Source organism: Papio anubis, chromosome 13 (assembly GCF_008728515.1).
Source record: "Papio anubis isolate 15944 chromosome 13, Panubis1.0, whole genome shotgun sequence".
NCBI classification, from domain to species: domain Eukaryota; kingdom Metazoa; phylum Chordata; class Mammalia; order Primates; family Cercopithecidae; genus Papio; species Papio anubis.
Window position 1 is genome coordinate 70794339 of NC_044988.1, and position 14081 is coordinate 70808419.

Consider the following 14081-nt stretch of genomic DNA (forward strand, 5'->3'; position numbering starts at 1 on the left):
CTTTGCCCTTACCACGGTTCCTCATAACATTGCTGTTCCTGTGTTTAAGGCCCTATAAACCGGGAGATGCGCCACCTCATCAGTAGCCTCCAGAATCACAATCACCAGCTGAAAGGGGAGGTCCTGAGATATAAGCGGAAATTGAGAGAAGCGCAGTCTGACCTGAACAAGGTAACCAGAAGGAATAGAATAAATATTGTTTGCTATTAATGTCATAAAGCTGTTTTTGAATGAGGTGGGCAATGTGGTTATCGTAAGAGATGTGCATCTTTCTTTTCTTTTTCTCCCAGACACGTCTGCGTAGTGGTAGTGCCCTCCTCCAGTCCCAGTCTAGTACTGAGGACCCTAAGGATGAGCCTGCAGAGCTAAAACCAGATTCTGAGGACTTATCCTCCCAGTCCTCAGCTTCAAAGGCATCTCAGGAGGATGCCAATGAAATCAAATCTAAACGGGATGAAGAAGAGCGAGAACGAGAAAGGAGGGAGAAGGAGAGGGAACGAGAAAGAGAACGGGAGAAGGAGAAGGAGAGAGAACGAGAGAAGCAGAAGCTAAAAGAGTCAGAAAAAGAGAGAGATTCTGCTAAGGATAAAGAGAAAGGCAAACATGATGATGGAAGGAAAAAGGAAGCAGAAATTATCAAACAGTTGAAGATTGAACTCAAGTAAGAGCCATATTTAGAGTAACAGTTTCTGACTGAAAAGCTAAGAGAAAAGCTAAGATTAAGACATCATGCATGAAATGTTTGGTTGATGGCATGGCTTATCTAATCATTGTAATGGTTTAGATTGTACAATTAATTTGGTTTCAAGTCTTGTTCAAGTGCACAGCCAAAATGGCCTTCATGGCTGTTTAGTACTTTGGTTCAGTGATCAAGTATCAGTAAACCGATGATTGTAGCCTTATTTTCCGTGAATCCAAATTAAGGAAAAGGATGTCATGACTGAGGTTACACATCTGAGAATTATTAGAAATTAGCTACTGTTCTTCACTGGATTTGAGCAGATTGCTGGTGTTAATCGTAATTTAAATGATACTAAGTGGAGTATTTATGTATCACTGTAACTTGAGTAATATCTGATCGTTTGCCTGAGAGTTAACTGGTTTGTGAATATACCAGATCTTTCTTAGGAGATTTACTCCTATAGACATTGAAACACGGACAGACCTTTAACTCGGTGAATTTATCTGTGTCATAACCTTATGCCATTGGCCCTTCTCCTGTATAACCAATAACTTCTCTGGCAGAATGGCTTACTTCTTGCTCCTTATTTTCTATGGTTGACCCTTTGTTGATATTTGGGTTTGAGGGACCACTGTGCTCAAAATGCTTGAACTCCTTTGGCATATAAAAGTATAGTTAAGAGGTTTAGTAATTTAATAAGAGGTGAAGTTTTAGTCTTTAGCTGATGGTTAATCCTTCAGCTGTCAAATCTAGGATTAACAGTATAGCTCAGACTTTCAAATTTTTCCTTTTTCTTTTTTCTCCCTCTTGAACTCCTTAAGGCAATTTTTTTTTTTTTCTTTTCTTTTTTTTTTCTGATGTGGTATCAGAACCATCTGAGTGACTTGTTTAAATACATTTTTGGGCTCCATCCCCAGACCTACTACTAAATCTCAGTTACTCAGGATTGGGGGCCACAGAAATTTGCCTATATAACAAGTGTACAAATGTCTGTTTTATAACTTTGTTAGAGGACTTCGTCTGAAGGGAGAAATGATTCATTTTTATACAGCTTACTTTTCTGTACTTTCTTAGCTTATCCAAAAGTCTTTTGATAGTCTGTGCAAAATTTTTTCTGTTAGGTGTGATATGAAATGTAAAATGAAACTGTTTTTAAAATGTTCTGCTCAATCAAAATTCCCTTGCTCTGATGACCTTTATTTTCTTATTACATTGTTCCCCTCCTTGTACTACGCCTGTCATAGGAAGGCACAAGAGAGCCAAAAGGAGATGAAACTATTGCTGGATATGTACCGCTCTGCCCCAAAGGAACAGAGAGACAAAGTTCAGCTGATGGCAGCTGAGAAGAAGTCTAAGGCAGAGGTATTCTAGTCTGCTATTACCTGTCCTTCTGGTTAAAATCTTCATTTGTGGGATTTTCCTTCATACTTGCTAAGGATATAATTTATTTCTTTATCTTTAAAATTAGTGTTTAAGTGCAACATTTCCTGCCTTTTGAAAGACCATCTAAAGTAGAGATTTTAAAACTCTCCATAGGATGGTAAAATAAATATATCTGAATTACTGGGGTTATCAGTAGGCTTTTCAAAGTATTTATTCCTTGTTTTTCCTATGTAATTCATTGCTGCAGAGATAATCTTTTTCATTACTTTTGGGAGGAATGTCTTATGCTCTTAAAATTTTGAGGCCTAAAAAAAGAATGAGAACCACTATTCTAAAGAAAGGTACCTGTGCACTTCTCAAAAATGTTGCTTATAGAAGCATGTCATAGTGGAATGGAGTGATGTTAAAACATACGTTGCTATGTGATGCTTTAGTATATTATGTATCTTGTTCTGTAATTCTGTAAAGATTCTTTTGGTATTACGGGCCCTCCATCTTTGCACAGTATTAATTGATTTTTGAAAATGTATTACAACTTTTTATTTTATTTTATTTTATTTTATTTTTTTTTTTGAGACGGAGTCTCGCTCTGTCGCCCAGGCTGGAGTACAGTGGCCGGATCTCAGCTCACTGCAAGCTCCGCCTCCCGGGTTTATGCCATTCTCCTGCCTCAGCCTCCCGAGTTGCTGGGACCACAGGCGCCCGCCACCTCGCCCGGCTAGTTTTTTGTATTTTTTAGTAGAGACGGGGTTTCACCATGTTAGCCAGGATGGTCTCGATCTCCTGACCTCGTGATCCGCCCGTCTCGGCCTCCCAAAGTGCTGGGATTACAGGCTTGAGCCACCGCACCCGGCCTACAACTTTTTATTTTTATGCAATTTTTTTCCTCCTATAGTTGGAAGATCTAAGGCAAAGACTCAAGGATCTGGAAGATAAAGAGAAGAAAGAGAACAAGAAAATGGCTGATGAGGATGCCTTGAGGAAGATCCGGGCAGTGGAGGAGCAGATAGAATACCTACAGAAGAAGCTAGCCATGGCCAAGCAGGTGGACACACTTTCTTTATTTAATTGACTTTTTGAGTAAATGTTACTTGACAATAAGTTACTGCCAGTAAAATTTGCTTTTTTATTTTGGTCTTTTTTTGATTAATATGTGTTTTTCCTTTTTGTGTGTGTGTTTTAATTCTTACCTTCAAGTCTTTAATATTTCTGTTATTTTGTTTTGTGTGTTTGCAAGGCAGGAAATTTACTGTTATTTAAATGGACAATTATTGAAGATCTAGTCTTTCTTTGCTGACCTGGAATTAAGGGTTATAGTGAATATAAAATGAAAAATAAGATGTAAGGTTTTATATACATTATGATTACAAATATGTGAAACTAAGAAAACTATGCTTATAAATATATATTTCTATGTAGTACATATACTACATAGAAAAACTGTGCTTATAAATATGTGATTTATATATAATAAGGATATAATATATTAACCAATATAGTACATATTGATTAAGCAGTATGTTAACTATGGCTATTGCAGTCATAGAACTACAGAGATTGTTCTCTTCCTCATAATGAATATGTATTTATTTTTAAATCCCAGTGAATTTTTATTAACATTCAGTAATAAAGATACTGAAAATACTTGGAAAAACCATATATGTGTTCTCTGTTAGTACACCTTCATTGTTTCTAAGAAATAGCAATATAACAGTGAGATGGAGTAGGTTTAATGGTAAGTTGATCATGAAGTGGCTTGAAAAGAACTTCATTAGATCCTATACACATTTGTTTTGTTAAAAAGTATAATTTTGGGCCAGGTGTGGTGGTTCCTGCCTGTAATCCCAGCACTTTGGGAGGCTGAGATGGGTGGATCACCTGAGGTCGGGGGTTCAAGACCAGCCTGACCAACATGGAGAAACCCTGTCTCTTTTTAAAAAAATACAAAATTAGCTGGGCGTGGTGGCGCATGCCTGTAATCCCAACTACTTGGGAGGCTGAGGCAGGAGAATCGCTGGAACCTGGGAGCAGAGGTTGCAGTGAGCCGAGATCACACCATTGCACTCCAGCCCGGGCAACAAGAGCGAAACTCCGTTTCAAAGAAAAAGTATAATTTTGACTTTTCTTAAATCTGGTAATTGCCACTTTTTTTTTTTCTTCCCTTTCTCAAGGTAATTATCAGGAAATTGTACTATTATGGGTTCTAGAACAAGTAAAAAGAAAGACACTGTTCTTGTATAGGACGACTCACTATCTTAAAAATGTTCAGTCTTTCTAAGTTTATGTGTTAATGTACTGTGATCTCATGCAAGTGCTTTTTTTAAGTTATGGTTTTGTTTATTTTGGTACTAGACAAACTGGTTTTAAAGTACATGTGGAAAAGTAAACAAGAGTAACAAGAGAAATTGAAAAAGAACAGCTCTGGGGTCTCTTCCATATTTTAAAACATAGAGTTTCTGTAGGTAAAATGGCTTGGGACTACTAGACAGACTATTAGAACTGAATAGAAACTTGAGAAATAGATAAAAGTACACATGATATTTATTATATGCTAAATACATAGTTTTAAATCAGTGGGGAAAAGAAAAACTGATGTGATGGGACAAAAGTAAAAAAAATAATATTAGAAAAAAGTTAGATACATATTTGAATGCTCTACACTAGGATGATTTCCAAATGGATCATAGATATGATATTTAAAAAAATGCATCCATCAAAAAGCTAGAAGAACACCTTTAAATTCTTTTCTAATTTGGAGTAGAGACCTTTCTATGAATAAAAGGCTAGAAAATGTGAACAAAAAATTGGTAATTTTGAGTTATTTTTTAAAATGCTACAAAACTTCTACATTGCAAAAAAACACTGTTAGCAAAGCCAAAAGATTAAATGACAAAAAGTAAAAAATATTTTTAACTCTTATTACAAAGAAGGCTTACCTGATACAAAAAAAAAAAAAAAAAAAAAAAAAAACCTCTCCAAAATAGAGGGAAAAAACTCAAGAATCCAATGAAAGAATAGGCAAAAGAAATGAATAGGTTATAGAAAGAATGCAAATGGTCTTAACCATATGAAAAGATGCTCAGTCTCACTTATAATGAGATAGATATAAAGTAAAGCTATTATTAGATACCAGTCGTCACCTATCAGATTGTTACAAGGCTTTAGATGTTTGCACCTGCTGGAAATCCTGTAGATCCAGTATTCTAATTGCAGAAAAGCATGAGAAAATGTGAGAGGTTACGATGGAAATACTCTTAACCAATTACTGCTTGATCTGTTTGTCTAGATTAAGGTAAATACAATTATTGTCTGCTTTAACTGACTTTGAATACAGGTCAACTAATAAGTATCAGACCAAAAATTGGTGCCAGTGACTTCAGATAATAGAGCTTTTGTATGCCTAATGACAAAACACGGCTTCTTAAAACTCTGTCACTAAATTAATTTATATCTAAGTGAATGGTGGGAAAGTTTAGTTTCCGGTGCTCATCCATTGAAGTTGGAAGATTCTTCTAAAATGAAATCTCTTCCTCCATCCTTTAGGAAGAAGAAGCACTCCTCTCTGAGATGGATGTCACAGGCCAGGCCTTTGAAGACATGCAGGAGCAAAATATCCGTTTGATGCAGCAATTGCGGGAGAAGGATGATGCAAATTTCAAGCTCATGTCAGAGCGTATCAAGTCCAATCAGATCCATAAATTGCTTAAAGAAGAGAAGGAGGAGCTGGCAGATCAGGTTTTGACTCTGAAGACTCAGGTAATTAAGATGAGTAGAGCTTTCTATTCTATTGAAATAGGGCGCTTTCTACATGATGATACAAATTAAAGAACGATTATTGTGGCATTTTTTTGTGATGGAAAAAAATTTGAAAACTAAATGTTCATCATTAGGGTATTGGTAAGTAAATTATACATCTCTACTGTTATTCCTACAAAAGAGTACAGTGTAGCTGTCAAATATGGATCTGCTAATATGGAAACATGTCTGAAATAAAATCAACTGACTTATTTTGTTACCCTTTTTGCATTAAAGTGTATGTTTACTTGTGTGCCTGTGCTGTGTATTTTAAAAATTTCTGGAAGGCTGCATGAGTAACTGTTAGAATCGTTACCTCTGGATATTGGGATGAGTTGTGGGTGAGGTTAGGAAGTATGTGTGATTTTACTTTTTTTTTTTTTTAAAATTTCCATAGGTTTTGGGGAACAGGTGGTGTTTGGTTACATGAATAAGTTCTTCAGTGGTGATACCAAGATTTTGGTGCACCCACAACCCAAGCAGTGTACATTGTACCCAATGTGTAGTCTTTTGTCCCTTGCCTCCCTCTGCCAAGTCCCCACAGTTTATTGTATAATTCTCATGCCTTTGCATCCTCATAGCTTAGCTCCTACTTACGAGTAAGGACATACAATGTTTGGTTTTCCATTCCTGAGTTACTTCACTTAGAATATTGGTCTCCAATTCCATCCATATTGCTGCAAATGGCATTATTTTGTTCCTCCTTATGACTGAGTAGTATTCCATGGTGTGACTTTTCCTCTAGGTAGATACCTGGAAGTGGGATTGCTGAATCAAGTGGTAGATCTACTTTTAGTTCATTAAGGCATCTCCATGCTGTTTTCCATAGTAGTTGTACTAGTTTACATTCCCACCAATAGTGTAAAAGTGTTCCCTTTTCATCATATCCATGCCAACACCTATTATTTTTTGATTATGGCCATTCCTGCAAAGTGAGGTGGTATTGCACTGTGGTTTTGATGTACAGTTCCCTGATAGTTAATGATGTTGAGCATTTTTCTTATGTTTGTTGGCCATTTGTATATTTTCTTTTGAGAATTGTATATTCATATCCTTAGCCCACTTTTTGGTGGGATTGTTTGTTTTGTTCTTGCTGATTTGTTTGAGTTCCTTGTAGATACTGGATGTTAGTCCTTTGTTGGATGTATAGATTTTTTTCTGCCACTCTATGGGTTGTCTGTTTACTCTGCTGATTATTTCTTTTGCTGTGCAGAAGCTTTTTCATTTAATTAAGTTTCATCTATTTATTGTTTCTTTTGTTGCATTTGCTTTTGGGTTCTTCGTCATGAAGTCTTTGCCTAAGCCAGTGTCTAGAAAGGTTTTTCCAATGTTGCCTTCTAGAATTTTTATAGTTTCAGGTCTTAGATTTAAGTCTCTGATGCATCTTGAGTTGATTTTTGTATAAGGTGAGAGATGAGGATCCAGTTCCATTCTTCTACATGTGGCTTGCCAATTATCACACCACCATTTGTTGAATAGGGTGTCCCTTCCCACTTTATGTTTTTGTTTGGTTTGTCAGAAATCAGTTGCTTATACGTATTTGGCTTTATTTCTGGGTTCTCTATTCTGTTTCATTGGTTTATATGCCTATTTTTGTACTAGTACCATGCTGTTTTTGTGACTGTGGGTTTTTTTGTTTTGTTTTGTTTTTTGTTTTTTTGAGACAGAGTCTTGCTCTGTTTCCCAGACTGGAGTGCGGTGGCGCGATTTTGGCTCCCTGCAAGCTCTGCCTCCCGGGTTCACACCATTCTCCTGCCCCAGCCTCCCGAGTAGCTGGGACTGCAGGCACCCGCCACCATGCCTGGCTAATTTTTTGTATTTTTAGCAGAGACGGGGTTTTGCTGTGTTAGCCAGGATGGTCTCAATCTCCTGACCTCGTGATCTGCCCGCCTCGGCCTCCCAAAGTGCTGGGATTACAGGTGTGAGCCACTGCACCTGGCTGTGACTATTTCTTTATAGTATAGTTTGAAGTCAGGTAATGTGATGCCTCCAGATTTGTTCATTTTACTTAGTCTTGCTTTGGCTATACGTGCTCTTTTTTGGTTCCATATGCATTTTAGGATTGTTTTTTCTAGTTCCTTGAAGAATGATGTTGGTATTTTGATGGGAATTGCATTTAATTTGTAGATTGGTTTTGGCAGTATGGTAATTTTCACAATATTGATTCTATTATCCATGAGCATGGGATGTATTTCCATTTGTTTGTGTCATCTATGATTTCTTTCAGCAGTGTTTTGTAATTTTTCTTGTCGAGGTCTCTCACGTTCTTGGTTAAGTATATTCCTAAATATTTTATTTTATTTTTTTGCAGCTGTTGTCAAAGGGGTTGAGTTCTTGATATGATTCTCAGTTTGGCTGCTGTTGGTGTTTAGCAGAGCTCTGATTTGTGCACATTAATTTTGTATGCTGAAGCTTCGCTGAATGCATTTACCAGTTCTAGCAGCTTTTTGGATGAGTCTTTAAGGTTCTCTAGGTATATGATAATATGATCAGCAAATAGTGACAGTTTGACTTCCTCATTACCAATTTGGATGCCTTTTATTTCTTTCTCTTGTCTGATTGCTGTGGCTAGGCCTTCCAGTACCATGTTGAATGGAAGTGGTGAGAGTGGCATCTGTGTCTTGTTCTGGTTCTCGGGGGGAATGCTTTCAACTTTTCCTTGTTCAGTATAATGTTGGCTGTGGGATTGTCATAGATGGCTTTTATTACCTTAAGATATGTCCCTTCTATGCTGATTTTGCTGAGGGTTTTAATCATAAAAGGATGCTGGATTTTGTCAAATGCTTTTTCTGCATCTATTGAGATGATCATGTAATTTTTGTTTTTAATTCTGTTTATATGGTGTATCACATTTATTGACTTGCGGATGTCAAACCACTCCTGCATCCCTGGTATGAGACCCACTTGATCATGGTGGACTATCTTTTTGATACGCTTTTTGAAGGTGGCATGAGAAACTGTTAGAATGGTTACCTCCACATATTGGGATGAGTTGTGGGTGAGGTTAGGAGGTAGGTGTTTGTGATTTTACTTTTTACACTTTAATATTGTTTGATTCTCCTTTGTGCATTAATTTCAAAAAAGACTCTTTTAGAATGGCTAGCTGTTCTGAAGGGAATACTCTTGGACTTTGGTTTGAGTTCAATTTATATGCTGTAGTATGAATTACTGGGTTTTAAGCTTTAGCATGTGATATTCTCTATTTTTGGCAATTTGGAAAAGAATCTTTTCAGTCATTTTTCAGACTTTTATTTGAATCTTCCACAATATTTTATATTAGAAATAAAGCTTTCAGTTATCATAGTCTTGATGTATTTTGAAGGGTTCATGGGCAAAATCGGTAATAGTTTGAGTTTTCTAACATTATATTTTGTGGGCTTATAGATCAACAGAATAGTTTTTTTTTTTTTTTTTTTTAAACTTTTCATTTTTGTTAAAATTTGATTTTCTGTTCAAAGGTTGATGCCCAGCTACAGGTAGTAAGGAAACTGGAAGAGAAGGAGCATCTGTTACAGAGCAACATTGGCACAGGGGAGAAAGAGCTGGGTCTTAGGACCCAAGCCTTAGAGATGAATAAGCGCAAGGTATGATTGATTAATCTAATGATGGTTAGTCTCAGCGGAACAAATAAGTATAACACTGTTGAAATTATAAGTTTGCTTTATTCCTTCAACTTTGGCTAACATTTTGCTTCACTGGGAATAAGAGATGATACAATGGTGTTACTTATTTGTACATCCTACATAGGCAATGGAGGCAGCCCAGCTTGCAGATGACCTCAAAGCACAACTGGAGTTGGCTCAGAAGAAGCTACATGATTTTCAGGATGAGATCGTGGAGAACAGTGTTACCAAAGAAAAGGACATGTTCAATTTCAAAAGAGCCCAGGTAAAAGCAGTTGTCTTTTCTTGTCACCTTTTAGGTGTTTTCTGAGGTCAGAAGTGACCCATATCATGAAAGAATCATTAGTCCAGTGTATGCCATTTCCTGCTAGACTTGAGGGAGTTTGTTGAGGGAAGAGAGTAAGTGTTTTCTTCACTGCCATATACTCAGACCCTTTTATGGTGCCTTGTACCTACTAGGCACAAAATAAATATTTGTTAAATTAATGAATTAGTAAATTGTTAAAGAAGTAGCAGCATAGCAGCAGTAGAGGATTTTCAAGTTCTCCTATAATGTCTCTATTTTTGTCATGCCAGCTGTTTCTCATGATGTCTTTCAGTCCTTATCCATAAATCTGAGTTATTTTAAACCAGTCTACCTTCAGCTTAAAACTAGTTACCATAGAACAAAGTGGACTGTCCTCTAAACTCTTCTTAGATGTGTTTTCACAGGTCTGAATTGGTAATAGATGCAATTCTAATTTGAGGATATGATATGGTTGCCTGTTCTGAAACAAAAGAAAATAGTCTGCCATTTGCAGTTCTCTACATTTCTACAAGATAATTGGACATAAAAGGACAGAAAGTCCTCTCTTTTCACAACAGAAAATTCAAGTTAGAGCTATTGTTTTTCTCAAAAATGGCAGACTTGGGTAAGTGTGTCTAATAGGTATGCTATCCTACCACAGGAGGACATCTCTAGACTTCGCAGGAAGCTGGAGACCACAAAGAAACCAGACAATGTACCCAAGTGTGATGAGATTCTGATGGAAGAGATTAAGGATTACAAGGTTAGAAAAAATGCCTCAGTGATTTGTTTTTTGTCAAGGCTTTAAGTGGCGTAATAGAATGGGAGAATGATTTACATGATGGTAACCAGAGAATGGTTTATTTTGGCAGGTTGGGGGAAATGATGCTCTTTTTTTAGTGCCTTGTGGGTTCTCTTCTTGGTTGTGTACTATATGAGAGCCATTTGGATCATAAACTTTCATGATTGCTCAAACTCTGACATCTTTTCTTTTTAGGCACGCTTGACCTGTCCGTGCTGTAACATGCGTAAAAAGGATGCTGTTCTTACTAAGTGTTTTCATGTCTTCTGCTTTGAGTGTGTGAAGACACGCTATGACACCCGCCAGCGCAAATGTCCCAAGTGTAATGCTGCTTTTGGTGCCAATGATTTTCATCGCATCTACATTGGTTGATCTAAGTCAAGAGAAGAAGAGGAGCTGGCTAGTCAGGAACTTATTCATTAACCACCAAACCTCTACCTCTTCTCTCCTTGACTGTCACCTGTAGGACAGTTTATCAGTCAACTACCTTTCCTCCACAGACTTTACTTCCAGGCTCTCCTCTTCAATAGCTGGATGACTTTAGCAGAAAGGACTGGTAAATACAAGCCTTGGGTTTCAGAATGAATTAGAAACAAACAACTCTTACTGTCTTCCCTCCCAGTTTTGTTTATTTCCTGCTTTTAGACTTTTCAGTGTTTTCTTTTTCCAGCCCACTGTATAAACTTGGATTGTCCATTCCTCCTGAAGAAATCAAGTTGGTATTTTTGATATGGAGAAGGGAACAAAAGTGGAAACATGGCTACTTTTGGGGAGTGATATTTTAAAAAATAAGTTGTCTATGGGAACAAAGTTTTCTTCATTTGTGTAGCAAACTTTTTGTGAATGTGGATTACAAAATAGTATAATTGTGCTACTCTCCCCTGGGTGGTTTGCAGCCCTGATGAAATTATGTCTAGGATGATTCAGTCCATTTCCCATTTACTAGCAGAGTAACTTGTTAAGACCAGCTGACTTTCTTGTTAAAGTTATTTAAGTTTTGAATGCTCTACTACTTCAAGGCTGTAAATTTCTTGAGGCTAGAATACTTTTAAATAATATGACCCTTTGTCTTCTGATGAAATGAAGATTGAAGAGGGTGAGTCAGGACTGAGCTGGTGAAGAAATCTTCTGGGTATTCTGGGAATTTGATACAGAGAGAACTTGGTGAGCTATGAATTACTCTCAGTCTCCTTTTTGCAGGGGTGGTTGTGATCCCTCTTTTCCAGAAAATTCCGTGGAATGTTTCTGTAGGACTTTTTTCTCCACAAGCTTGAATTAAAGCAGGATTCAGTTTGCATTTGTGTTTATGATTTTTCTTTGAAACTTTTGTCTTTATTGTTACAAGTTGATTTTATACCTGCAGTTCTAGAATTGAGTTCTCTTGCATGGAAATAATCAGCTTAGATCAAGAGGTTGGCCTAGTTTAGAGTATTTAGATCTTTGCTTAATTGAAGCACTTTTCTCCTAGTTCTTTTATTGAGTCTATTCTGTGGAAAAATAATGCCTAAAAGATTAATTTATTTGACTACTCAGTTATCTTTCATAGTTCATTATGTGGGGTAAGAGACTATAATTTGTTTTTAGGGGGAGCATATTGCTGCCTGTAGCTTTAGGGTGAGAGTTCTTGCATTATGTGGTGGTGGTTTTTTCTTTTTTTTTTTTTGAGATGGAATTTTGCTCTTGTCGCCCAGGCTGGAGTGCAGTGGCACAATCTTGGCTCACTGCAACCTCTGCCTCCTGGGTCCAAGTGATTCTCCTGCCTCAGCCTCCTGAGTAGCTGGGATTACAGGTGCTCACCACCATGTCTGGGTGTTTGTATTTTTAGCAGAGATGGGGTTTTACCATGTTAGCCAGGCTGGTCTCAAACTCCTGACCTCAGGTGATCCGCTTTCCTCGGCCTCCCAGTGTTGGGATTATAGGTGTGAGCCACCATGCCCAGCTGCATTATGTTTTATAGTAACCAGCAAACCAGAGGTTTTATAAATCTCTGGCAAGGGGTTGTGTAAAGTGGATCCCTCTTGATCACCACCTGTCCTAGAAGACAGGTAAAAGCAAATTCTGTGTCCTTTTGTGGTCACCAGCTATAATCAATAGGATTTGCACTGAATTCCACAAAGTCATGTGGTAGGAATTAAGCAATGAATCTAACTAGAGGATCTTACTAGGTCATCAAGAGAGGTCATGGGTCCCTTGACCCCCTGCTCAGCAAACACCCCCACCCCCACAGAACCATCATGACAGGATTAACTCCTGCTTCTGGACACAGTGAGTTTTCATTTATTAATAGGCCACTTTCCCCTTGCTTCTTGCTCTTCTTATAGGGTAAGCTTGAGCATAACTTGGTTGGTTGGGTGCAGATATACTGCTTGGTCAACAGGTGGTTTGGGCTTGGCTGTTGGCTGTTTGCGACAATTGACTGAGAAAGTCAGCTGCCCAGCGCCAGGGGACCATAGATCCTGTGGAATGTTGTGGAGGAAACCACTAGCCCCATGGGAAGTTGGATTTAGAGGAAGTTCCTCTAGTTGAGATGAGCAGGGAGCCCCTGATCCCAACCAGCTTGAGGTCGCGGCAACACAAGTTGAGCTCTCAAAGTCATTTTCAGATAATAACCAAAAATGATGGTGATTTTTTGGCAGTTGGCTTCTCTCACTACAGAAGAAGTCAATGAATGGGCTTCAGGAATACTCCCAAACTGCATACCAAATTTTATTTGTATTGTATGTACATTATTCATAGCTTTTTTAGATCCTAGTTAGCAATCACAACCCTTGATCCATATGAACTTTAAAGGGTAATTTCTTTAAGGTAATGCTCATAAATGCCAATTTCGAAGATTATTGTAGAAGTCCTAGAGACTTCTCATTTCTTAAAAACACTTCAGGCTGGGTGCAGTGGCTCATGCCTATAATCCCAGCAGTTTGGGAGGCTGAGACAGGAGAATCGCTTGAGCCCTGGAGTTTGAGACCAGCCCAGGCAACAGAGACCCCGTCTCTACAAAAAAATTTCAAAAATTAGCTGGCTGTGGTGGTGCACACCTGTAGTCCCCGCTACTTGAAGGACTGCAGCAGGAGGGTAGCTTGAGCACTGGAGGCTAAGTCTGCTGTGAGCTGTGATTATGCCATGTACTCCAGCCTGGGTCACACAGTGAGACCGTGTCTCAAAAACAAAAAACCATTTCAGATTTTGTAGGGATGATCTCTCTGTCTCTTTTTTTCTTTCTTTCATTGTTACCTTGGAAATTTCTTAGTGATTTTGACCAAAGTCAGGTGTGCTCTGAGGCATGCATCTTAACTATATGGCTTGGATCTTACCTTCTTAATTACTATAGGGATCTTTTTCAAAGGTATTGAACTATTTCTGCAATTGTATTCTTACATGAATTTCCATTGCGATTCCTTTTCCTTTTTCTCTGTCGAGATCCATAGGCTTCCTTGTTCTTCAAGGGCCGGAATTCAATGCACATAGTTTAATGTACATGCCACTAGAGTGATGAGTGTGATTTGATTTTAT

General features: G+C 37.9%; 1 protein-coding gene across 4 annotated transcripts in view; it reads left to right on the plus strand.

Moving 5' to 3' along the window:
• The window catches only part of RNF20 (ring finger protein 20), a 48552-nt gene extending 36684 nt beyond the window's left edge, over positions 1-11868 (plus strand). For all 4 annotated transcript variants that reach the window (XM_031654362.1, XM_003911429.4, XM_021927313.1 and 1 more), the window contains 9 exons: positions 50-171; positions 291-661; positions 1927-2044; positions 2961-3110; positions 5609-5821; positions 9319-9444; positions 9608-9748; positions 10431-10532; positions 10767-11868. In XM_031654362.1, coding sequence (XP_031510222.1) covers positions 50-171; positions 291-661; positions 1927-2044; positions 2961-3110; positions 5609-5821; positions 9319-9444; positions 9608-9748; positions 10431-10532; positions 10767-10943 — 1520 coding nt within the window. In that variant the 3' untranslated portion in view covers positions 10944-11868. The remainder of the gene's footprint in view (positions 1-49; positions 172-290; positions 662-1926; positions 2045-2960; positions 3111-5608; positions 5822-9318; positions 9445-9607; positions 9749-10430; positions 10533-10766) is intronic.
• Positions 11869-14081: the final 2213 nt, after the last annotated feature.